Consider the following 26,501-nt stretch of genomic DNA (forward strand, 5'->3'; position numbering starts at 1 on the left):
CTTCGACCAGGCTCAGCCATTGTAAGCCCATGATTGACAACGTGGTCTACAAGTGTGGCTCCTATCTCATCAGGAACACGCATATGTCCTCGGCCTCTTCTGCCTCTTCCTCTGTTTTGCCTCCCAACTCCTCCGCCACGCAGCTTCACTCCTCTTCCTCTTCTTCTCTCTGGCTGTTGACCCTGTCCAATTCCTTGTCGTTCCATTGTGTTGTGCTCCAGCTATATGTATACTTGCCAGTTGATGGTTCATGAGATGCACCTTCGTTAGGGAAAGTCAAGATTCACCTGGGAGCAATTTACCAATTCAGGACAGATTTAGAAAAAAAGTCTAATGGAAATGTATAGAAATACGCTTGTCATATTATGACAACTTGTTCAACCATTTTGCATTTAACGACTTATACGATGAACTAATGACTAGATGTTTTGAGGGGTAAGACTATTGCACAGTGAACTATATAATACATTTTGATCAACATGACATAAACAACTGATAATGTAGGAAACAGCAGAGAATTGTACATAATCATTTGCATGGATGTACCAAAGCATTTGCAACTTCTTCAGACAAATGAGAAACTGCTTTTTTGATGTGCACAAGTGACACAATGATGTGAAGATTGAACAGGTAGTTTTGAGAATTTCAATTCTGATCTGAGAAATGTACCAAAGTGACTGAGAAAAACTGTAATGTTGATAGTTTTCATTGAAAGGAAGAAACACAAGTCTTTTGTATCAGTCATTTTACAGGAGAACAACATAAACAAACTTAAGCTGTACTGTAGCTCACAAATCACAGAGTACAGCCACAGAAGCATCTAAATGGATCCAAGTGACATTTGTACTTCTATTTACAGCACATGTGGTTTAATGTGATGCTGCTGAACAGCTAGAATCTAGTCTGCAGTGAGTGTTTGATGGTTTGTTCAGGAAGTTAAGCTGTGGTACTATGTGTGTTCATGTCTGTCAGGTAAAAGGTTGAGACTGCAGCAGGAAAGTTGAACTGTGTTGTTGTTCAGAGACAGAAGCCCTTTGCTTTGGGCAGCCTGCTGTTTGGATGTTAGGCTGTGTTCACAGACATATGCCCAGTGCAAGGAACTAGTTGGTGGGGATGTGTGGTACAAGTGAGACAATAAAATACAATGCAGGAAGTCCAGCTGGAAAAACTGATTTATGTGTTATAAGCTTATTTGACACCAATGGGCAGTACAGTGTTGTAATGTATCTTATAAAGTTATATATTTGTTTCATTTTTTAATCTCTAATTATTACTAGGTAAACAGCAGAAATACGCCATTCACATTACAAAGTACTCCACCAAGAACTCATGCCGGCATGTACTGATGTGAAAACGTTGAACCAGATCCAACAGTATTTTTCTGTACGATGCTGTACTGTGGTCTGGTCCCTGTGTGAACACGGCCTTAGTCAATGTGAGCATTTGTCTTTGATGAAACAATAGCAATAGTGCTCTATGCTCACTCTCAGAGAGTGCAAGCCTCCACCGAGGCAGCTCAGATTCCCCATAATGCCATTCCACATAAAAGCAATATTCCCACGACCGTCCTAGTATGACTTGTGTGTCTGTCAGTCAGACAGTGCTGGCCTTCGCTACACAAGGTGCAGATCCACAGTAGGGCAGACAGGAGGATGAAGCCTGTGCTTTGGCTGCAGGCTTGGGTGGAGGTGTGGTCTTGTTCATTTGTGCTTTAAAATGTAACCACCATGAAACGGTCAGAAAATACGTTTTAATTTTCTGGTTCACTGCTTTGATTTGCTTGCGCCGCTCCCTCTCTTCATTCACACACTAGCTCACTCGACCACCTCTGCTCGCTCTCTCCATTGATGAAGGAGCTTTGAACACAGGCGGTGAAATGTGGGCACAGATAAAAATCAGCTCTGAGATACGACTTGATCCTACTGACGAGCTGCTGAATAGAACATTAACAGGATTGTGCTGCAGTTGTAGTGAGTGTGCAGGGTTAGCCGCCATGTTGGAACGGGTCTTTTGCCCACCAGGGCTCTGCAACGGTCACATGACTGAAAAATATGAATCAGCCTTATCTCAAAATGTTGAAGAGTCCTTTAAAAATTCCTGGATATGGAAAAGAATCCGGATCAACACCAAAAGCTAATGGATTGTTCTGAGAGCCATACCCTACAAAACATTTCATCAAAAATCCATTCATAACTTTTTGGGTTATTCTGTGAACAAGCAACCAACAAACAAACACCGGTAGAAGCTCAAACTCCTTGGTGGAGGTAATAAAGTGGTTTGACTGGCTTATGGACACAGACAGAGAACTAGTTTTATTCTGACTAATTAATGCAAAGATAAAAAAGCACAGTCATCATAAAATGTCCCCTTTAAATTTCTGATGCAAAGCTCATGTCATAACATTTAAGAGCCAGTGTGTATTCTATAGCAAACACAAAAACATGCAATTTTATTTCAGCTGGACTTTAAGGATTTTAGTGCAGCTCAAATAGAACCGTGGCCCAGTGAAATCTCTGTGTGTAACCTCATCCAGCCTGATCATGGCACAGTGCGACTTAGAGTGAGCTGTTGTTCGAAGCAGGGAAGTCAAATGAAAATGTCTCATCCTCCAGTCAGTCTGAAATGTGGCCAAATGCACTGAAGCACTTATTTATACATTTCTTAGTTATTGCGCAACAGCTTCCAGCCAGCGTGGCTTACCCAATCAGAAGCGAGAGCCGGCATATGTGTGTTTCATAAGAGGTATTTGATCATGGAATGTCCACACACTTGTGCACACACAGAGGCAATAAATACCACTGATTGCTTGCATGATAACAGCCAGGTTGACAGTCTCTTCAGACAAGTGATGAAGGTTAAAGAGCTCTCTGTCTCTCTCCCCCTCCTGTTGGCAGTCGAAAGATTTGCAGGATATATAAAAATTTGCTGTGTGTGAGAGTGAAGTCAGTAGATCAGCAGGTTGTTAAAAGCCTGGCACTGGTACCAGTTTATCGCAGTGGAGACTGATGAGGGGGCGGGTCAGATCTCCAGTCAAGCCCTTGATCAACTGCAGGGATGAGTTATTAATAAACACTTGTTTCCCCAGCTATCTCTCTCTCCTGCTCTGCTTTCTCTCGTCAGCAGAGGATTTACAGTACTGGCCTGACTTTAAGTGATGTCACTGTGGTTACAAGATTTAGATTTATGACATCAAAAATAAAGAGCTGTCATTAGTCATTTAAAGAGTAATTATAAAATGAGTCGTTAGGAGATGAATGAATGATTTAAGATAACGGCCAACTATTCATTTGTATTTCCATGGTGGTTATCATTAGTCTCATTAGTTCCTTCAGGTAAACAAATCATTAATTACTACTGACTCTAATATCTGTTTCCTGACCTTTGTTTATTGCCCTTCATGTCCTGAATGTGCATCTGCTGATCAATTTCAAGTCAATGAGCCATAATGATGAGAAATTTGTGGCCCATGAATTGATGTCTTTAATTGATATAATAATGGTTATCATTGTAAAAATGGAAATGCTTACAAGTCATCATTCAAGTTGAAGGCTCAGAAAGGGTGATAGAATACAAAGGCAAAAAGCATGTAACATTCCAGCCATGGTAGCTGAGCATCTCGCTCCAAAACCATGGGCATTAATCTGCTCCTATAAGAGCATCCACTCTCCTGGTTTCAGATATTTCAGATGCATGAGCATTAGCGAGGTTCAACAGTGATGTTGGGCACATGAGGAATCTGACTCTGATACATCAGCTCTCAATGTGTGTGTACATATCCCCAAGCAATAGGCAAGTAAACAGTAAACCAACATAAGGCTGTCTAATATAATAAAATAAGCAGTATAAACGGGCAGTAAACAATGCAGACAGACAAAGGAATGCTCATTGAGATGAGATAAATAGGAATAAAAACAGAGTACTTAAAACTAGAGACCTGTATGAATCTGTATAATCTATACGAGGTATATTTACAGGTGTTGCACTGAGGGTTATTGTCCAGTCATACTGTCGTTGGTCAAGAATTCATCAAAGTGATGGCCTGGGGGAAGAAACTGTCCCTGTGCCTGGTTGTCTTGGTGCACAGTGACCTGTAACGCCATCCAGAGGGGAGGAGTTCAAACAGATTGTGTCCAGAGTTTGAGCTGTGGCTTTGCACACAAAGAGGCTTCTTACAGCTGTTGGCCTTCACTCTGGTTAGGTTCCCGAACAAGTACAAGTTTTTTTTTTATTGTAACCATTATAACAAAAGTCTCCTAACCTTAAGAAAGTTGTAATTTTGAATTTTATTTTATGTTTTTTGCGCCCAAATGTAGCCAAGCCTTAGCCCTCACTGACAAACAGTTATGAACTGTGAATAGGAGACACTGCGATTACACCACAACTACCTCTATGACAACTGCCACCACTTATAAGAAATAAGAATTTGCAACTCTCTGAACACAAATTTGACAGCTAACTCTCTACCTACACTGAACTAGTGCAACTGTCTGCACTGAAGTACTTGTAAACAAATCAGTTTTCCTACTGACTTTACTCCAAGTGTTATTATAAAACTAAAGCAAAAGGAAACACACTGTATTGAAAATCGCTTCATGTTGTGGACACAATAATCACAACAATTTTCTCAGCATCCTGATGGGAGCGCACGCTGCTGCTACTTCTTGTGATTGCATTTACATTACAAATCTTTGCTTTGTTGTTGCTCATCGCTGTTTCATCCCTTGACTTGTATTATTCATTTAAAAGAGATTTAAATGAATTGTGTGTAACAATTTAACTTGAGTGCGAGTGCCTCTCCTTAAGGTTCATTCCTGGTTTCCCATTAGAACTAAGGTGTTACACACAAGCTCTTTTCACAAATGCTCAGGGTCTCAGCAGTTCAACCACTGCCTTATGGATAGTAAGGGTTTTGGAAGAGGGGATGAAGAAGGATAAAGAAGAGTAGAAAGCATACAGGGGAGGAGAAGAGGTACTGTCAGAGTAGAGAGGAGGAGGAGATGATTCATATGAAGTTGATAGATTGGAAGCTTAAGAGAGAAAGAACACCAGAGAAGAAGAAGAAAATAAATTGGATGGAGAGATAGAGAGGGAGAGAGAGAAATGAGAGGGACAGACAATAGCTGCATGAAATTGGATTGAGAGAGAAACAAAATGAGATAACAAGCTGAGGAAAGGATGCAGAAAAGACAGAGAAATTTGAAGATAAATTGAGAGAGAAAGGGAAGATGTAACCCTGAAAGAAAGATGGAGGGTAGGGGATGACAAAGACAGTGATAGTGAAGATGAAAGATGAAATGAGAGGCAGACAAATAACAAAATGTATCAGATAAAGAAATAAGGGGACCGGTTTAAAACACATGCTGTCTGTGACCTTTAAAAAAACAATAACATAAAGGTCAGACAAAAAGTCAAGGGTTCACTGACATCATAAGGATTTATCGTCTGAGCACAGTGAATGTTTGTAGTAAATTTCATGGCAATCCATCCCAGAGCTGTAGAGAGCTGGACCCGCTGACCTAGCAAATGTAGCTCAAAGCGGAAAAAAAAATGACCAAAAGGGCAAGAACAGAGAAGAAAATCCAAAATCAAAAAGATAAAAAAAATACAGTAAGGCAAACAGAGAGCTACAAATGTGGAGAGACAGGGAGATGTAAGGACTGAATGGAGTGCCAGCATGCTTGGCCAACAAATTATTTGCAGAGCTAGAGATTTCCAGGCTGCCTTGTTGGCCTTCCTACCTGTCTGTCACTCTGTGTGTGTGTGTGTGTGTGTGTGTGTGTGTGTGTGTGTGTGTGTGTGTGTGTGTGTGTGTGTGTGTGTGTGTGTGTGTGTGTGTGTGTGTGTGTGTGTGTGTGTGTGTGTGTGTGTGTGTGTGTGTGTGTGTGTACACTGCTGGGTTATTTTTACCCACCTATTTAGAATCTGCTTGGGGATGCAAAAGCGAAGGAAGTGAGCGCTGTCTCACTCCTCAGTGAGCTCCGCTGCTCCTCTAGCAACCTGTCTGTCCTGCTGTACTACTACTACTGCCTACCATCCTCTCCTCCCATGATGCCTCAGTCCCTCCCCCAATACATGTTGACACCACATGCATTTCAGGCACATTTTTCTTTTCCAGCAATACTTGGTGTCTCTTCATCTTCAGTTGTGTTTTCCTCTTGCAGACTTTTCCATTTGAAGGGTTGTAGAGGCTCGAAGAGGTGAGACAGAAAACCAAACAGTATTGTCATTTCTATCCACAATTAAATCCCAGTTTTCATATAGCAAGAGGAAAAACAATATGTAAATACCATGAGAATCTGAATTTGTTTCCTGTAGAAATCAACTCGAGTGTTTGTGTCTGTGTTGTTGTTCTACAAATGACAGTGGGAAATGGGCTGTAACCACTGAGTGGTAACTTCAGTAATAAAGGGAAATACTTTTAATACAGCACCTTTATTTCACAAATATACATTATATTTTATGTTGGCATGTTATTCACCTTCGGTATAAAAGAATTTCTGTCTTGTAAGTCTGTTTCCAAGTCATGCTATAAACCAGTTTTTCAAAGGTTTTCTTGGTTTTCTATAGATTTTTTGACAGACATCATGCTCTACTAGCCTCCCGATCCTCCATTTTTTACATCAATATTTGTCTTCAGGTTAAAAGCATATGCCTGGTGACCTGCTGCGGTCCTTTGACTGATGCCATCACTGACATCAGTGTCACATCAGAGCTGAGCAGTGACAGGTGAAGGTAGAGATGCTTCACACACAACACTCCCAGGAGAACAGTTCAGTTCACAGTTTCTTCTAAAAGTGTCATTTAGTTGTTGATTCTGCTGTGTCTTTGTGTTGAGTTCCTCAAATGAAGATTGCTACTCTATAAGCAAAAGTACAAGCATTACTGAAACACCCTCTGCCTTAGTTATACACAAACAGCTCAGCGTGATCAAAGAACCTCCTGTGTTGAAGTTTTATGTATTTCACTTGTAAATAAATTATTACTCTCTGTATGTGCACTGTTTTCTAAAGAGGTCGTAGTGTTCACACTTTCTAGAAATCCTCGTAAGTCTTAACTGGAAAGGAGAGAAAGATGTAAACACCTGTGCACGTCCTAGAAGTGCTGGCAATTAGTTTTCTCATTTTAATATTTCTCATCTCCACAAAAACAACTGCCAGGGTTTTTCTTAAAAGTGTAGCTAAAGACTTTGTAGCAGTTCAACCAAATTACACAGAACTGTTTTTGTTTTAACTGTTCATCTTAAGAACATCATGCTGACAGCTTTTGAGACATTCTGAAGAGCGCCAGCTAAACTCTGTTCACCTCCGTTATATTTGGGTAGTGGCAGAACTCCAAACAGGCTTTGACTGAGTGATGATCATATTGTTTTCATTCCATTTGAATGATTATCATTGGTGATTTTTGAAGATGCATATATGGTTGCCAGTGGCTTTTCAGTGTGGTCAGCAGCTGAGCACACTTGGTGCACACTCTTTTTTTTTTGCTGTATATTTAATTATAACCTCTAGAGTCCCTGCGTCCTCATATGCATTCTTCCTGGCAGATCCTCTCACGCTCCAGTTCAGAAAGTATGTAGCAGCAAATCATTACATTTTAGACCCATCAGTCTACATTCAATCACCTATAATGACAAATTGAAAATGTTTTTAGAATTTTCTGAAAATGTATTTAAAATCAAAAATTGAAATCTCACCTTTACAAAATATTTACAGAAGCTCTATGGTAAGTAAGTCTGTGCAGCATGTGTCCCATTCTTCCTGGCAGATCCTCTCACGCTCTGTCTGACTGGATGAGCATTTTTAAAAATTCATCATGTGAAATTTGTTTGTGCTTTTGATGTCTGAGAAATTTAATTCATTTTTTTTTTCAGAAAGTATGTAGCAGCAAAGATTCCACTTGTGTGGAATCTAGTTTTGCCATTAAATATCTCCAGGAAATCTTCCAAAAGAACTGGAGCTTCAGGAATGATAAATGAACCTGGGGCACAGGTTTACAACCTGTCTCTCTCTGTTTCTGGCTCACAGGTACATCCATGCCCTGTACCTGGGCGCCCAGAGCCGCTGGCACAGTACCGGGCAACGCCGCCACTTCCACTGGCGGCTGTTTGAGAGCGCTGACATCACAATGCTCCGTCTCCTGGAGGCCTTCTTGAAGTCGGCACCGCAGCTGGTCCTGCAGCTGAGCATCATGATCCACGGAAACGCAGTCCTCCCACTGCAAGGTGAGAAAGATGCTGTTCTCCTTTCCTGAGAAAAAACGTTTATAAAGTTTATATTGACAAATTGCTTAATTTCTCACCGGAATTGATGAAACTGAAAGGGAAAGTTGTGTTTTATGTTTGTAGTTTTGCCCTTCCTTTCTATTGGTTTTACAGTGTATATGTGTACTGTACTGTGTATATGTGTCCTTATATCAGCATTTTACTGCTGTAGCTGGTCGAGGTGGAGCTGGTTTTTACTACTTTGTTAATAGATAGCAAGTTTAGGTCAGTTTTTCCCAATTTAGGGATTGGGCCCCTCCAATTGGTCACAAGATAAATGTGAAGGGTCAGGGAATGACTGGTGGGAGAGGAAAGAAGAAGAAAAAGTTCAGATCTGTTTTCAGTTTTTCAACTTTTCTCTAGAGTTTGGTTAAATATTGGATCTTTATTTAAAATAAGTTATTTAAAAACAAAAAGCAAGTCCCCAAAATGAAAATCATTACATTTTAGAACAATGAGGTTAAGGTGAGGCAAGTAGTGGTTATAGTAAAGGTTAGGGTCAGTCTACAGGAAGTACATGTAAGTTTCGGTAATGTCCCCTGAAGTGATGGAAACACAATGTGTGTGTGTGTGTGTTGAGCGCAGACATCAGTAGGGGAGTCTATGCTTTATTCATACATCTCTAACAAGAAGCTGATTGGCCTTTGATGAATAAAACAAAACATTCTCACTCTCTCAATCCTCACTCTCTCAATCTCCCTCTCTTCATCTGACTCGGATTCACACACGTTTGTGTGTGAATCGAATCGAATCGAATTGAACACACACTCATTGTTTACACACACCTGGCAGCATAGAAATCAAATGTCACACACATATTTAAGTTGCATGAAACACACATTCATGGATCAAACATATAAAACCTACAGAAATACGTACACACAACACACATGTGAGCAGTAGAACAGCTCACACTCATTTTAATGCCTTAAAATATACTGACATGTAACACACACCAGACACAGTTTCTAACCTTATCTAAGCCTGAAATCTCAAACCAGAGTGAAGAAGTGAGGATGGATGGATGTCCTCATTTACCAATAATGCCCTCACTCTTGATGCCTACAACTAAAGTGGCCCCCATAAAGATACGTGCTAGATCTTGCACACAAAATTCAATTTTAGTGACTATTTTAGTGTCTGTTAATAAGCATTCATGACTGTGCACATTCTCCCACACAGCCTAGAGTATATTACATTAGAGCTGCTAAGGCTCATTGATTATTCCATAACTCAATCAATTGTATGAATCATCTATCAGTGCTGCCAATTAATCATTCAAATCATCTGCTAGATACAAATCCCACAAACATTAGCTAGTTCCAGTTTCTCAAATGTTGGGATTTGCTGAGCTTTCCAAGCATAACAAACTACATCTGTCACCCTCTTTGCTTAATCCTCTTTGTTTTGGCTCCAGTTCTCATGTACCTTCTTTGGTTTGTTTCCTCTAGGAAACATGTCCTATCCTTGATCTGACTTATAAACTATTATGTCAGCACAAGGTGGTTCAGTGGGATTATTGGCTGCAGCCAAAGTATCAATATTACTGATAGGAAGTAGTGTTTTGAGTATAGAGTGGATATCCAGGTAGATCACATCCTTGGCACATAAACGCTCTCTGTAGTGCTGCATTATTTGCATCTGTGCAGTTGTTGTGTGCACGTGAACAGTGATCACCTCTTTAGTTCAGAGAACTCACATTATGAACTTGAAGTGAATTTATTGTGTTTAAACATGCATGTGATTAAAGTCATTAACAGAGACTAGTAAACAGTAATGCTCCGTATCTGGCAAACTATTTGGTAGTAATTAAAATATATTTAGAAGTAGCCTATTAATAAGGCAGTCACAGTATAAATCACACCACATTTCTCTCCCTTACATCACAGTACATTGGCTGCTTATAATAATAAAAAGTATTGATATTAGTGATTCTGGTCCTGGTTTTACTTGGTACTGGATGGAAACCACACTTTGTAGCACTGACTAACCATAATTCATGTCGTATTCCAATTCCAAAGTCACCAATTTTTATGAAAGGGAATCACTATATCAGAGGTTTTAGGACATTTTAAGTATTAAAACATCCAGAGAAACTTCTCCAACCTTTTCTACAGTGTAATAAGGGTCTAACATCTGGGGGTTCGATGACATCAATAGAATGACATAGTAGGGGTCTGTTAAGCTGTATTTTGACACTTATTGAACGCTCATGAACAAACTGATCATAAAGATGAACAACAGAGAAGTGGATTATGCTGCTTTAAGGAAATGCCAAATATTCTTAGTGTGTAAAATGCTGCACTCACATGTAGCAAAGCTACAGTACAGCACATGACTGCAGCAGGTTACCCTCAAGAGGACTGTCTCTATACTTGTCACTGCTGAAATCAGGTGCAAATGCTTAAATTCAAGTTGATTCAATATGAATACATGAATATTTCCCTCAGTGTAAATGATTTTGCTTCAATAATAAGATGGAAAAATCTGATTCAGCGTCACCTTTCTAAGCTCTGGCATGAAAAAAGTTCAAACTTGAAATCATAATATACAAACATTCTGCATCCAGTGTTATCCAGCATCACTCCCAGCAGCAAAGACAAGTATTACATACTGTATAAAGGATTTAATGCTATCATTTGGTCTGAATAAAGACAAATAGCCTCACTTGGATTTGGCCATGCAATTAACAGGATGAAGCCCTGTTTAAGGGAACTGCCCAGAGCTTAACTGGTGACAAAGTACTTTTGTTTTCAACTTTAGCCCATGTAAATTTTATAATACAGTCAGTGCACCTAAAAACTGAAACTGAGTCATTTTCAAAGTAGAATTTTTTTTCAGTACCAGTAATTATACTTTTGTAATTTACTAAGTTAAGCATCTGTAGTGAGTTAAGATGCACAGCCAGAGACAATGTAGACTGCTCATCCAGGGGGCGGCTGTGGCTCAGGAGGTAGAGTGGGTCGTCTCCTAACTGATTTCGATTCTCGGCTTGTCCATTCCACATATCAAAGTGTCCCTGGGCAAGACACTGAATCCTGTTCAGGTGACATCACCAGTGTATGAATTTGGGAGTGCGAATGGGTGAATGGCCAAATAGTGTGAACGCTCTTTGAGTGTACTGCAATGCACAGAAAAGCTCTCTACAAGTATAAGACCATTTACTATCCACCCAACTGGGTGCTGAAGGGAAGCAGGACTCTCTAGTATCACAAATTTATAAAACTGTGGGTGACTCTGGTTCAGTGGGTAGCGCAGTCGTTTCCCAACCAGAGGATTGGAGGTTCGAATCTCGGTGCCTGCTATCAAAGTGTCCTTGGGCAAGACACTGAACCCCTAAGTTGCCCCCAATGATTAGAGCCATCAGTTGAGTTGACGTCGCAGATGGCTGCCTCGGTTCTGTGCCGGAAACAAATTCCTTGTGTGTAACATACTTGGCCAAATAAAGGTGATTATTATTATCCTAACTCCAAAGCCTACCGTGGATGTCCAGGTATGAAACCTTTATTAAATGGTTCACGTAATCGTGAGCAATGTGTTCCTCATCACTGCTTTGTCGGGCTCACTCATGTCATCATCTGTGATAGGTGCGTGTTTTAAAGGGTGTCTTGACTCAATGGCCATTGGTCAGTGCTAGTCACATGATAGACATCATTTCATCATTTTGAATACACGAGATAATACAAAACATCACATAATAATCAATATTATACAAAAGAAGATCTAAAATATGTACAAACACTTTGTGTTACTCAGTGGAAAATATATAGAAAAGATAAATGAATCAACCAAAAGTTAATACCTTACCAATATCAAATATCTGTAAGTTTCTACATATACTCAGTTTCTCCATGATCTCGTCATAAACAACATCCAAAGGATCAAAATGACATTGGAATGAAATATCGGCACAGGCTCACATTTTACTGCCTTCTCCGTGTGCTTCATGGCTAATTTGAGACAAGACTGCATGATTAATACACATGAATGTTTAATGTGTTAAACTGTGCCCTGGGAGTGCACAGTGGGCCTCCCTGTTACGTGCACAGGCTAATGATCACTGACTTCAGTAGAAACTGGTTCAGGTTCATTTGAATGAGTAAGGAGCGAACACATACATTATTCAGTGTGTTTGACTGGTAATGTTACAACTAGAGGTGGTTTTCAGCGTTAATCACCAGTAAGTGTTTAAAGGGGTTATATTAGCAGTTTGGCATCAGCTAATTATTTATTTAATATTTACATTACATTACATTGGTTGTATTGAAAGAAAAAACCTATTTTTCCACTCTGTGATTTTCGTCATGCTAGCGCAATTGGTCTAGTATCAGATTATCTCCAAATTAGTACTGGTCATTAAATTTGATACATACATTCATTGTACTTACTGTATATACTGTATATACATAAATGTAATTTCTTGGAGAGTCGAATGAGCAGTATGTACTGATGAGGATGTAGAGTTCAAACACAATATAAACAGTACAACCTGTCAGTGTTCTTTGATAACCTAAATTTGTAAAAATCGCACTTATTCTAAACTGACTAGCAACTTAATAGCTGTTTCGAAGCTTTCACTTTTGTCTTCTTCAGTGAACTCTGGTCGATTTTTATGGTTGTCAGACTGCAAGATGCACTTAAAAGCTCCAGTAAAAAGGACCTTGGATTAAGATTGAGAATGGTGTTTCTGTGCTGAAGTTCCTTATCAGCTAATATACAGTATGTAAATACAGTATTTAACAAAACTCAGTAAAGACTTGTGAATCAGCAATCAATATGTTCAATGATTCAGATTGTACCATCTAATAATAACTATTATTTTTAAGATGATGTGTAGGTATTTGATCTTATGTACAATTAAAAACAAACTGGTTAGCTAGACTGCAAGGAAAATACTGGCCCCAAAGAAACTCAAAGTAACAGAGATTTGTACAGCTGTGATTTCCAGTTAAGGCTAAGTGCATGAACAAGGTTAAAAAAACTGTGAGCACCACAGCTTTCTCAGTTTTTGCCTGTGGTTGTGTCTGATGCAACATGGCTCCACATGGTCAGGAATTACCTGAACTAGAAACAAGGCTGTAGGACTTGATATGCAACACAGCTACAGCGATGATATACAGTATATATGAAAAGCAGCCCTCCTGGAAAAACAACAAGGCAGCCGCTGAACTAAACAGCAATATACATCACTTATCCCAATGTTTGAATATGACCCATGGGAGCCTTTCAATGACAGGCTTACCAGTCCTTTTTCATCATGGAAACAAGCATAAACACAATTATGGAACAAAAACTACTTAGATTTAGGAAAAGTTCATCTGTTTGGGTTAAAAGAACCGTTGTTGCCATGATTTAAATAATTTATGTAGTTGAATGGTCATGGAGGAAAAAAAACAATGGGAAAGTCCTGTGTTTTGTTTTCTGATGCATCCACCCACAGCAGCCTCCTCCTAATTTGGATTTTGTTCATTATGGTTTACTCTCTAGAGATCGCCTAACTCTAACATGTTTCTGTTGATTATAATAACCTGCTGGCAAAAATGGCTTTTTTTAAATACAGGAGGACAGTGTGGCAAAGAATGAAGCCACACACAAATTCACTATTTACACAACCTTGTGATGAAAAACACATGGGTAAAAACATCCGATTTGACACTAGGAATATCTGTGGAAACTGCTGTCTGTGTGTGGTCACACAGTTTGAAGGAAAGTGCATGAAGTCAGCCTCTATACAGGCATCCAAGGAGAAAATCACTGCTCACAAAACAGCACCAAGATTAAACTAAGACCATGAAAGGAAGCCGGGCGAGTATTGACAGCATATTGTTTGGTCAGATGAAACCAAAATACTGTACATGAGTTTAGATCAGGTAGAGGACAGGTAGAGTGGACCTGGCCAGAACTACCACAGCGACTGTCCCACCTCCATACGGGACTGCATGAGCACAAAAGGCGTAGGGGAGATGACATTTACAGATAGCACTGCAGACATCCCACCATTCCTGGATGTTTTGGGAGTTTTCCTCATATTGATAGCAGCTTCTTGACACCTGCAATTGATATACAATATTAGAAAGTCAACTATTTTTTGAGAACAAGTTGGACTGTTTGCTCAGTAGAATCCAATCTGCCATTAGAAATAAAAGTGGACTAACAAAGTAAGAATAAATAAATAAAACTAAAGAATGGAATCTCACAAATGAAGAGTGTCTTGATTTTTGTTGCAGTCAGCCCTAAGTATTGATATTTTTTATTAATTACCCAAACACATGTTTTTAAAATTATTTGGCTTAATTTTTTTTTTAGCTTTGGCTTAAAGAAAAAGATGATAATAAATGTACAGGATTTGTAATTGCATACTGTTATAGAGATATTGACCAGGAGTGAACCCAGTATTGTTGTATCAATCACTGGTGTGTGTTTAGAGCTGATAAAATGACTCCACATTGGGAACATCTGGGCACAATGATTATATGAAGGTATAACAGATAATGTGACAGGAAACTATGTACTGGTGTTTAAAATGTCAGCCGTTGTGGATGTGTGCCTTTCTTTTTGTGCCTCTTCCTTTCTTCTTATTTATCTTCAACTTATTTATGTCTCTTTCTCACTCTCTCTCTACGTGTCCTCACATGTATCTTCAGGTCTCTCGGCCTCAGCCTCCCTCGTCTCTCTGGCCTGGATGATTGCCTCCTACCAGAAGGTTCTTCGGGACTCCCGCGATGACAAGCTGCCCATGTCCTACAAGGCCGTGATTGCCCAGATGCTGTGGCACTTTTTCACCATAGGGGCGAGGACCGTGGCCTTCGCCCTCTTCGCCTCTGTCTTCCAGCTCTACTTTGGCATATTCATCGTCAGTCATTGGTGCGCCATAAGTGACCTGATGCAAAGAGTTTGGGTTCACAATAGGGAGCTTACCTTTAGAAACAAATGAACTAGATAATAACGTGTTTTATTAATTTTCTGAAGAAAACTCCGGGTGCTCTCCATAAATTCTAAAACCAGCTGTGTTTTTTATTAAATGTGTAGAATTATTATCCCACTGTCCTGCTGCATTGACATCTAATAAATAGTATATTAGTCATCTTGTACTTCAACAGTAGGCTCACCCACACAAATAGAGTAAAAATTATTCAATCTGTTTCCAAAAATTAAGGCCTTTAGAAAGTCATAATGTATTTCCTCCACAATACTGTACAGTATATCCTCTTTTATTATAAGCCTTTTAATCAGCTCATCCTCACTCATTCACTGTATTACATCACAGTGTGGTTAAAACCAAGAGATTCTTGAGCACTTTACTGGTTCTTTCCCCCAAGGAGGGACACTTAGTAGTGGTTAATTTACAGATTCTCATCCCCTTCACTGAGATCATTTATAGCTTTATTAAATTGATGCTGATAAAACGTGGTCTTCTGTGAGCAGAGATTGAATATCAGTGTCTTTGTGTCATGATTTGGCTTTGACTTTCAGCTCATTGTTTAGTTGTCCAACCTGCTGTCTTTGCGTTACTTTGTGGCCATAGCAGGCAGTTGTTTTCAGAAAAAAAGCCCACTATACGCTCCCTGGTCAGCATCAAACAGGAAACAAAGTTATCTGGTGAGCATAGTGGAGTATTTAACAGCTATTGAAACTCAAACTACTGTATAAAAGAGCATAAATATTGGACTTACATTCACCAGGTGTCTAGAAGCAGGAGTCCAAAAGAATAATCATTTTGACCCTTAAATGCTTGTGTAAATAAGTAACTATTTGGTAACAAGTTTGCCATATCAAATAAGTCATTTATTCACAACTGGCATATGATACATTTTATTTAATTAAAATTATAATGATAATCACTTTTATTGGCCAAGTATGTCACACACACAAGGAATTTGTCCCCAGTACAAAACCAAGGAAGCCCCACTGTCCGTTACAGACAACCATTCTACCTCCTGAACCACAGGAGCCACATCTATTAAGAAATGGCCATGCAATAAAGGAGAGGGAATTCCACAGCCTTGGAGCTCTGACAGCCTGGCCACTTTTAGTGGCAAGTTGAGGTAGGAAAAGTAAAAAAAAAAAGAAGGTAAACTGTAGTATGAAGTCACAGATGACTTTGTGCTATGTCATATACAGTATGTCATATACAGTATTCCCCCATATTATTAGTAGGCATCCGTCCATCTCGGGAGATGACTTTGTGCTATGTCATATACAATATTTCCCCATATTAAGATAGTTCATTTAAGCTATGTGCTTTATTTAGCCTCTCTAGGTGGTTAGGTAGAGTGCTGGTTAAAGGTTCAGTAACATCACATAGCTTCAACATTGTTGGATGCATAAATGTGGTATTTAAATTTTGTTGCTACCAGCCAATCAGATTATATCTTGTGTGCAGTTATTTTGTTTATAGGATATGCTATAGGGCAGCATATTTCCTATGTACCACTGAACATTTTGGCCCAATAGTATTAAGTATAAGGATTCATCGACATTGTGAATACGCTCCACAAATAGGATAACAGTCTGAGGAGTAGTCCAGTTAACTTCCTAGAGTCAGAACCTAAGTTTTTTTTTTTTTTTTTTTTATTTTACCAATAACACTGTTCTTACACAAAAATGCATCACCAGGACTCCTGAAGCTTCCTGAATGATATACTGTATCTTCAAGGCTACACGTAAAGCCCAGGTGGCTCTGGGACAAATACCTGTGACCTGGACAAATGACAGTTCCTCTATTCCCTATTACTCACTGGCAACATTTTCTGTTCCTCATTTTTTATCTTAATATTATCATAGAAAATGCTCAGTCATTATTGTCATCCATCAAGTTACCATTTTTTTCTTACCATACCAATCACAGTGTTTACATAAATAGTTATATTGTTACCAGTAGTATTGTTAATTGTTTTTCAGGTGTGTTATGACTTTCTGGATCATTCAAGGTGAGACTGACTTCTGCATGTCCAAGTGGGAGGAGATCATCTACAACATGGTTGTGGGCATTATCTACATCTTCTGCTGGTTCAATGTGAAGGAAGGCCCCAGCCGCTTCCGCATGACTGTCTACTACTCTGTAACACTGGCTGAGAATGTGGCACTGACCGCTGCCTGGTACACATACCGTGGCCCGCACACCTCCGACTCCTACGCTCTGGTGGTGGTGTGCCTGGTGGCCTGCAGCTTTGCCCTGGGAACCTTCTTCATGTTGGTCTACTACTGCTGGCTGCATCCTGACGGGCCTGTTTTGGGTTCACAGTGGGGAGGATGTGTGGATGATGGCATGGTGGGGACAGGAGGGGTCGCGGGAGTGATAGATGCTTGCCTTACACCATCCCAAGGGTCCCAAACAGACATGGTCATTACGAGTCCTCCGAGGACTCTCCCCAGGACTAAAGACACGGGGGAACCAGTACCTGGAGACAGGGACAGAGAGAGAGACAGGGACAGCTGCCTGCCTGTCTTTCAGGTACGTCCCTCACCTTCCTCTTCTCCTGCACTCCTTCACCGGACCTCCTCATCGACACGGGGACAGGAGGGCCCTGTGATCCGGATTGATCTCCCGAGAAAGCGTTATCCAGCCTGGGATGCACACTTCATTGATCGGCGCCTGCGAAAAACCATCCTGCTTCTGGAGACCACATCAGCTGTCAGCCCACGGATACAGTACAGGAGTAGCATGATGGGCAGCAAGGAGGTGTTGGAATATGAGACAACTGTTTAAGTCAACAGGGGCCTCTTGCCTCTCTTTGAACTTTAAAATGCAATCTGGGACCCAGGCTTGGCCAGAGATCAGTTCACATCCCAGGACTACCAATGCCATAAGAAGCATGAAAATAGACAGACTGTCAGTCAACCCTTTTAAAAAAAAAGGTTGTCAAAACTTAATTAAAATGTGAAGTGCAATCTAGGACCAAGGCTCTCCCCTTTAGGACAAGGTCCGGGAGTAAGTAGCACGAGGGTGGGAAGGCAATCGAGTAACAATGAACTGGGATAATTGTCATCCTTTCTAAAAGCTTGGAGACGAGAAATTTAATTTCTCATCCTACAACCAAGGAGTTTCATCATTGTTTCATCTTGCACGCTCAGTACAAGAAGTAAATGGATTTAGGGACAATAAAGTTGCAGAGTTTGAAATAACTCCATAAAAGTCCATAAAAACCCGAGCCTCAAACCCCAGAGATTCACTGGAACTACCAGATAACGTTTAGAGACTGGTTGCTGAAGTTTGGATGGGACATGCCAACATTTTGGTTTGGTAGCAAATTAGACACTAACACATGCCCAAACATCTGTATTAAAACCGGGCTAAGCTGAAAAGTGATCTCTTGATTTTTTTAAAAAGAGGTTTATCTTACCTGTAATATAATAGATTTGATATTTTGTTTAGACAGCACATAAATAAATCTCAGTGTGATAGGAGAATATAATTACAGCATAAAATATGTTAAAAACATGAATGTAAATGACTATGGCTCACTTTTCAATCAACCTTTCTTTAGTTTTAACAATACCACTACACTACATTTTTTTACCCCCAATTGATTTGGTAAAATACCCATTGAGTTCGAACAGTATACATTCAGAAAAGTAAGGATTTGTATGTTTTAGCAAAAACTGAGAGATAATCAGTTCTACACTTGTCCCGACATGCTTCCAAAAGGTTGCATGTCCCTCCTCACAACATTTGGTAACCATCCTCTAAGCATTCTGTCTATAGTCTCGAATACTGGGTTCCAGTCTCATGAGATCACAAGAATTCATCCAATGCAGGCTTAGAACTCAGTCTAGATCCAGATGGTTTATGAAATATAGGCCTGAGATAAGTCATCCATCCATAAATGTTACAAAAGCAGCCATAGCAAAGGTCCTATTGTTTACATTCCAACTGCACTCTCACCCCCAAACTGATGTTTGAACTTGTTTGCAAAAATCAATCAGGACTGGTTTTAAGGATGTAAAGTGGATGACTTCTGCAGTGGCTACCACCATATGGCATGCTATACACCATAATTAGGGTTGGAATGTACAGATGATTAAATACAGATGTCAGATATAAGCTATTATAATAAGCTGTAGTTAGGTAATGAGTGACTTTTTGGTGAAGAAGTTCCATTTACTCATAAGAGTCTAAATGTCATCCAGAGTTGTCCACTTTTCTTAAGATACATAACATGTAAGGGTATGAAGGGAATCATGAGCAACCTCATTATGCTATGAAAACATTTTTTGGTGTTTGGCTTTTAGGAAGAACAGTAGCTAAAAAAATCATCTTGTAATCACATCAACAGACCCCAAAGATTTCTGGAAGGGTATTTTGAACATATGTATAAGTGTTTAATACAATAAACAAACATATGCTCAAAGAACACTGCGGAGATGCTGAGTACCATGACATTTTTGCAAGATAGCTTGTTAGCAATAGCTGTTTATTTCTTGTTACATACTGTATAGGATGTTGACAAGATATTTGAATTTTTTGCGAGGTGTTATTGTTTACAAAATGAAACCATGTACAGCGCAGTACTTTGAGTCAAAGTAGTACATAGTAGATTCAGGCTTGGACAGATAAGATAAACCTGATCATCAATAGACTGGCAAAACAAACAAAGGTATGAAGAACTGATGATGAATTTTCTTTGCTTCTAGGAGCAAGTTAGAGCAAGCAAGGAGCTCTAACTTGAATACATTTAGTGGAGCAGATCAGTAATTAGCTTCAGTGGTTGAAGTTTAAACATGGCAGCTCCCAGGTGTAACTGAGCATTACTATCAATTGAAAGCAGATGGATGCTACAAAAGTCAAGCATGGTCAGCAACTAAACCTGAAGGAAGAACAGTTAAAGAGCCCCTGACATGCTCATTTCCAGCCATCTAATGTTTAATCTTGGGTACCGCTAGATTAGCTTTGTACCCATCATAACTCCAGACAGTCTGTAATTACTGTATTTCAGAAGGATAAAACCTGATAGCACAAGGAGAGCCTCCTCCCAAAAATGACAGGATAGTTCATGAAAGTAGACAAATCCCGTTGCTGGTCAGAAAGCTCCGACAATGAATAAACAAAAAACTTATGACAGTACCTCAAATCCTACCTGACATGTTTGAGCCAGAATATGAAAGTGGACAGCACAACGAACCATAGCAGCACTAATTAATTTGAATTTCTCCTCCATAGATGGGTAAACAACTGTATATGTACTGATGAAAAGACATTTGTAACATTCTAAACAAAGCGGTGATCGCTGCATATTCCTCTACAAATCCCTCACGTTAGTAAAATTAATTCCAACAGGTAGCCTTGCAATGACAGCAACAACAGTAACAGCATGGATCATTGGAATCCTCTCACCAACCCGTAAAATAACGCATGCGGCAGACACACTGGCCTCAAGCAGTCAAAACAAACAGGTACTTTGTTCCGAGGGAATCCAGCATTGATGAGCTGATCAGTCACCACAAGGGGTTTCACTGACCGGCTGCTTGTAGGTTAGACCCAGTCAGATAAGACAGCGAGTCCCTGTAAAGGAAAATTCCTGGACATCCAATAACCTCAGGCCCTGTATTTGTTCCACATCACTGGATGTCAGGCAAGCTCTCCTCAACGCATACAGTCAGGAGAACATGACCATTCAAGGAAATCTGTAAACTATTGTGTAAGACTTTACATAGTTGGAAAAAAACTCTTGCTAGCAAGAGTCTGAGACTTGTATAAACCAAGCTGCTTCTGCACAGAAGTACAGCAACATAGGTACTCTGCATTTTTTTTGAGCTTTCAGTCATGTTTAAGATGATAATTCATTGTAACCTTGTAGATAAGTCAGAAAACGTGCCATGGGCTCATTAAAAAACAATATAAACTAGCATCACAGCTAACGTCTGTCCTCTCTAATATTATTCAACAAATCTGTCTTCAGCAGCCTCTCTTTAAAGTTCTTTTCAAAGACATTTGTTTCCTTTAAAAGTCTTTAGGGTTAGACTGTGCATTTAAGGCGGTTTGATTTGTTGCATAAATAAATAAATATAACATTCGCTGTGACCCTGATGCATCTCAAAAAGCATGTTTATCTGTTTGATGATAAATGCTCCTGGTTCTTGATATAAGTTAACTGGTTTTTAGTAGCTGTTATAGCTAGATTTTTAGGTTACAAGCATTTAGAAGAAGCCAGTGTTCAGGGGGTCACAATTCAGTGTTGACTGTCACAAGCACAAAAATCTAATTATGGCACATTACTAAACTCCTGTGAAATGGCTATGAATTCATAATTATTTAGATTCCCATTGTTCAACAAACTGTTGAACCTGTTCCGCTCTACACCCTTGTGGGCAGGGTGACAAAATACTGTAGATTAGAGCAGTGTGCATTTTGCCTTTTTGCATAGTAAAGTTAACAATTCAAACTGTTCTCTCCTGCTGCTATCTGGGGCTGACCAAAATGCATTTGTTGTTGCAGTATCAGACCAGTTTTAATGATCACTTTTATGCTGATGATGCATGTATATATTCTGAAGTGTTGAAGCGGTTCGAGGGAATATAGTTTTGTTGTGTACCTTAGGTCAGTGGGAGCAAGTCACCAAGATCAACTCAGCAATGTGTTGATGTAGATTAGACCTATGATGTGAGCAGCACTTTTCACACATTTGCCTATTTGTTTTCTGTCTACCTGGATGATTAAAAATATTTCCACTAGGGCACATAAATAAGGGCAGAATCACTCCCGAGCTGAGACCTGAATATCTTCCTCGGGAACAGATATTTATATATATCAGTGAAATTTCTGACCTGATGGTGATGCTAGAGAGGTAAGTGGTCAACAAATGTCATTAGGAGCCACTTTTTCAGGTTCATATTAATCACCACAACTTTCATGACCTTGAGGACAGGAGTCAGGGTAACTTGCCCTGCAGCCTAGATCAAAATCTTTGCTGACATTTTTCAGCGGTTAATGTTCAGCTCAAGATTCAAAAGGTGGCCGACACATCATTTAAATGTGAGTAATTGCAGACATGTTCCATTAGTTTGCTTTTGAGACTTTCCACTGTTGTGGTCATCTGAGCTGAGTCTGCTGCTGACCTTACAGTACTTCACTGGACACAATATTTATGTGTCTATTTGCATCTTGGGGATGTGTTGCATCAGTTTCTGAAAACATGAGCAATGAACACTGAAGAATGGTGGGATACATGTGTACTCATATGCATTTTAAAAACAAGAATATACATACACACTCTGACCCTAACAATGTTTGTAACTGTATGTGTTTCCTTAATGGGGGAAATGTGTCATTTTAACTCTGGTGGGTGTTGCAGAAAAATCAAAAATCAGGAATACAAATAAAAAAGTAATATTGGTATTAATACAGTTCAATAATGCGGACAGTGTTGTGTCCTACCTGAACTTGTTGATGTTAGTACAGTGATGACAGTCAAGATGATGTTAATGGTGCTGCAAACAACGACTCTTTGTCAAACATGATCATGTCATGTCAAACATGATAGGCTAATGTACAGATAATACATATGTAAACCACCCAGTCATGGGCCAAGGGTGAGGCTTCGCCTTCTTTGATTGGGTAGTGCATCAGTCCTTTGTTGTTGAGGTAACAAAACAGTTAAAAGTGGTGCATTGATTATATATCGACTTGAACAAAAACGTTATAAAGTAAAGTGAGTTAAAAACTCAAATCATCTTTTATTAATTGATGCAAGTATTTATGTTTATTTATTTTTGTATTTGTTTTATATCTATTTATCTATTGTTTACTCACTCGGTGGCCATGTCTTTGATATGACTCTTATATAAGATGTAAAAACTGAAAATAGATTTTTTTTTTTTTACTCATTCTATATATCTGTATATACCAGAGTGGCACTATACTAGAATGTGTGTGTACGAGTATGTCTGCTTTGGTTCGTATGTATGTATTGTATGTACAGTATGTATGTAAGGATGCGCTCTTTTTTTATAATGCTGCTTAAACATCCTCTGAGTGAATGAGCAGAAAAATAAACCAGTTGTGAAAATATCTATGACAATGTTAAAAAAAGAACTCAACAAGCTGTGCTGATAACTGTAGATGGGAACAATACTGTAGTAAACATGGCTGAACAGCCATCGAAATAAACTCCTTTTATGTGTCTGTGTCTTCTTTGATGTTTTGAGAGATACAAAGTAACTAAGTATATGAACTGTTATATTAAGTACAATTTTTGATGTACTTGTTCATTAGTTCTTATTTGTAATGTGACAGCTGTAGTTCCTGCTTACTCTGCAGATTGCATTCATACATATTAACCTATGATAAACTCAAATCACATGATGATGGGAGTGGATGATGGCTATATAAAGCCCCAGGGCCTCATTTATCAACTGCATATGTAGTTTTGTTTCTGAGCAATGTGTGCATTCATTTCTGATCACAAAATCAGATGTATCATTTTCTACTGGTGATTTAAAATGTGTGTATATTCACACTCCTACTAACCAGGCTTACAACAACCCCCAGGGGTATTTAAGACACAATTTCCTGACCTGACCTTCACCTTGTTGTCAATTCCAGTCCACAACAACCCTACACATGTAGGAGAGTTGTAGTTGTCATTATTTAGCTGTCAGTATTTGTGCCAGAAGCTTTTAGACCAGAGTTTATTTCTATTATGTATGTCCAGAGCAGGTTCAAGAGAAAACTTGGAGTTGGGCCTATTTTTTTATTCACAGTCATTTAAAAGGAGCATGAAGTCCAGTAGTGCAGCTCCTGAGTAGTTCTGGTGCATTGAAATGTTTTAAATTTATTTTTGTAGTAATGATAGTTTTGTCCTGGGCTGTGATCACTGATGTCCAGAGTAAGAACACCAGAAGCACAGTACTTGTAAGGTGTGTGTGTTAGAATAAGATCAATTAATATAGATTTAGCAGAATTTCTTCTAGTTTGGTCTAGTGGCTTTGGATCAATATAGTTCAAGGCAGACATCCCTTAGCTTGTCAGCTCTGCAAGATAACCAGCCCATATGAAGGTCACCAATAATAAGTTGGCTCATTTAAAGCATAAGACGACCATGAGTTCTCTAGTTCCTCTACTGCTTCACTAACTGTATGGCAAGCCCCTTTAAGATTAAATAGGTGGACCATAATTACAATTCAGATATGTATATATTTGCATTTTGACTAGTCAAATTTACAATGTGTCTGGTCAAATCTAGAATTTTAAATATATACAATTACATTCTGAATAGCAAGAATGACAGTTCAAGATATCTACAGTTACATTGTTGATATTCGCAATCACCTTAGTCATGTGATTTTGGATATCCGAAATGACATCACTGATTTCACTGTACCATTTTAGCATTTATTAGATCGATACAATGTATTTAAGACTAGTCCAAACTACAATATAAAATATTTGCAATGACTTTTTGACTAGTCATAACTCAAATTTCAGATATCTACAGTTGAATTTTGACTAGTCATATGACTGGTCAAAATTACTTTAAAGATGACTTTAATCTTAATTTTGACTAGTCTGAATCTAATTACAGATAGGTGGAATTTACATTTCAGATAAGCAGAACTGAATTGTAGATATCTCAAATTAGTTTTCACATTCAAGTCAATGAGGAATTTGATTTGATTTGATTTATTCTTTCAAGCATATAAAACAGTTGATATAACACACATTTTTACACACAATCCAATTCTTGCTAGTCAAAATGTAATTACAGATATCTTTAATTCAAATTTTGTCTAGTCATAATTGAATTGCAGATATCTTAAATAATAGTTTTGACTAGTCGTAAATACACTGTAGATATCTGTAATATGAATTCTGTCAATCTAATAAATGCTAAAAGGGGGCAGTGAAGTAATTTTGGAAATCCAAAAAGGAACTGTTACTAGTTGAAATGTAATTGTCGGTATCTGACATTGTCATTCTTACTGTAATTGTCAGGATCCAGTTGTAGATATCTTGATTTATAACTTTGACTAGTCACATTGTAATTTTGACTAGTCAGAATTTTAAATATCTGATGTGCAATTAGAGATATTCAAGTGAAACCTTTTAAATGTTAAAGCTAATGAAGCCTAACCCATTCGATTTCTAGCTTCACACTCTTCACACCCTCAGACACTCTCTTCACATGCAGTACACTCTTAAGACACTCTTCCCTCGGCTTACTCCTACACTAATTCTCTTCCCATGGTAGAACAGTTTGAACCCACATCTGATGCTCCTGGCCTTACTCTCTTTCCACTTGGTCTCTTGTACACCCAGTATGTCTATAGTACCTTTCTCCACGCCATCATATCACCCAGCTCTCTCCATTTGAGAGAGTTTTCTGGGCTTGGGCCCAGCACTAAGAGTGCAACCCCAGTGGCTGGTTTAGTGCCAAAATATAACCATGAAAAAATTGAATAATACTTTAGTTGAATGTGTCAATGTAGGCTTTTAATGTGAAAATATTTATTTTAAGTTCTAGAATAAAACAATGCCCAATAACAACTAATTACTTGAAACATCAAAACTATCATTATTTTGTGACCATTTTCAAAAAAATACTTACATCTTTTAATGATTTTGCCACAAGAAAGAGTTAAATGTCAAACAAATGTAATACATTTGTTTTTTCTGAAAATGTTTTCCCTCTTTGATGTATAAAGTAGAGATTATAAGGCTAAAATGTTTAGGCATATGTTCGCTTGATTTACCAACGTCACAACCAATGGCTCTACTGTACCCATGAGCCAAGTTCAACAAAGTCCAAACTTTAATATGACTCTATGTGAACAAAGTCCAGGCCTCTCTGATTGGTTTCTTTTTACTGACTGTGGTTGTTCTGCATATTTGACTGTACCAAGGATTTTTAGAGGTGCGAAATCGTAACAAGGTGGAGCTGAAACCGAAGTTGGAGCTCCACCAACCCTCTCCTTCTGAACCCTTCTGCCATATTCTTCTTATTTGCTCTCAGCTCTCCTCTGTCTTTTTCCTCTCACAGCAACAACAAACGCTCCCCCTCAAACCAACATTATTCGATCTCGCCATCTCTCTCTCACATCAGCATCCCTCCATCCTAAGGATTTGTTTTTTATTTGGTTGGTGTCTCCAGAGATTCAACAACCAAACAGTGATTCCTCCTCCTCCTCTCTTTCTCTTCAGGTCCAAACAGCTCTATAATTTTTTCTTTCCTGTTTTCAGTCTGTTTTCCCTCTTTTTTCATTTACTTCAAGGCAGGCAGAAGGAACACAGAGGCAAGTCTTCCTC

General features: G+C 38.9%; 1 protein-coding gene across 1 annotated transcript in view; it reads left to right on the plus strand.

The window, feature by feature from the left end:
* Nucleotides 1-20,370, plus strand: part of xkr7b (XK, Kell blood group complex subunit-related family, member 7b) — an 83,539-nt gene extending 63,169 nt beyond the window's left edge. Inside the window, exons 2-4 of the mRNA XM_020615066.1 lie at nt 8,025-8,221; nt 14,905-15,124; nt 17,162-20,370. Coding sequence (XP_020470722.1) covers nt 8,025-8,221; nt 14,905-15,124; nt 17,162-17,969 — 1,225 coding nt within the window. The 3' untranslated portion in view covers nt 17,970-20,370. The remainder of the gene's footprint in view (nt 1-8,024; nt 8,222-14,904; nt 15,125-17,161) is intronic.
* Nucleotides 20,371-26,501: the final 6,131 nt, after the last annotated feature.

This window comes from Monopterus albus, unplaced genomic scaffold (assembly GCF_001952655.1).
Source record: "Monopterus albus unplaced genomic scaffold, M_albus_1.0 scaffold157.1, whole genome shotgun sequence".
In the NCBI taxonomy this organism is placed as follows: Eukaryota; Metazoa; Chordata; class Actinopteri; order Synbranchiformes; family Synbranchidae; genus Monopterus; species Monopterus albus.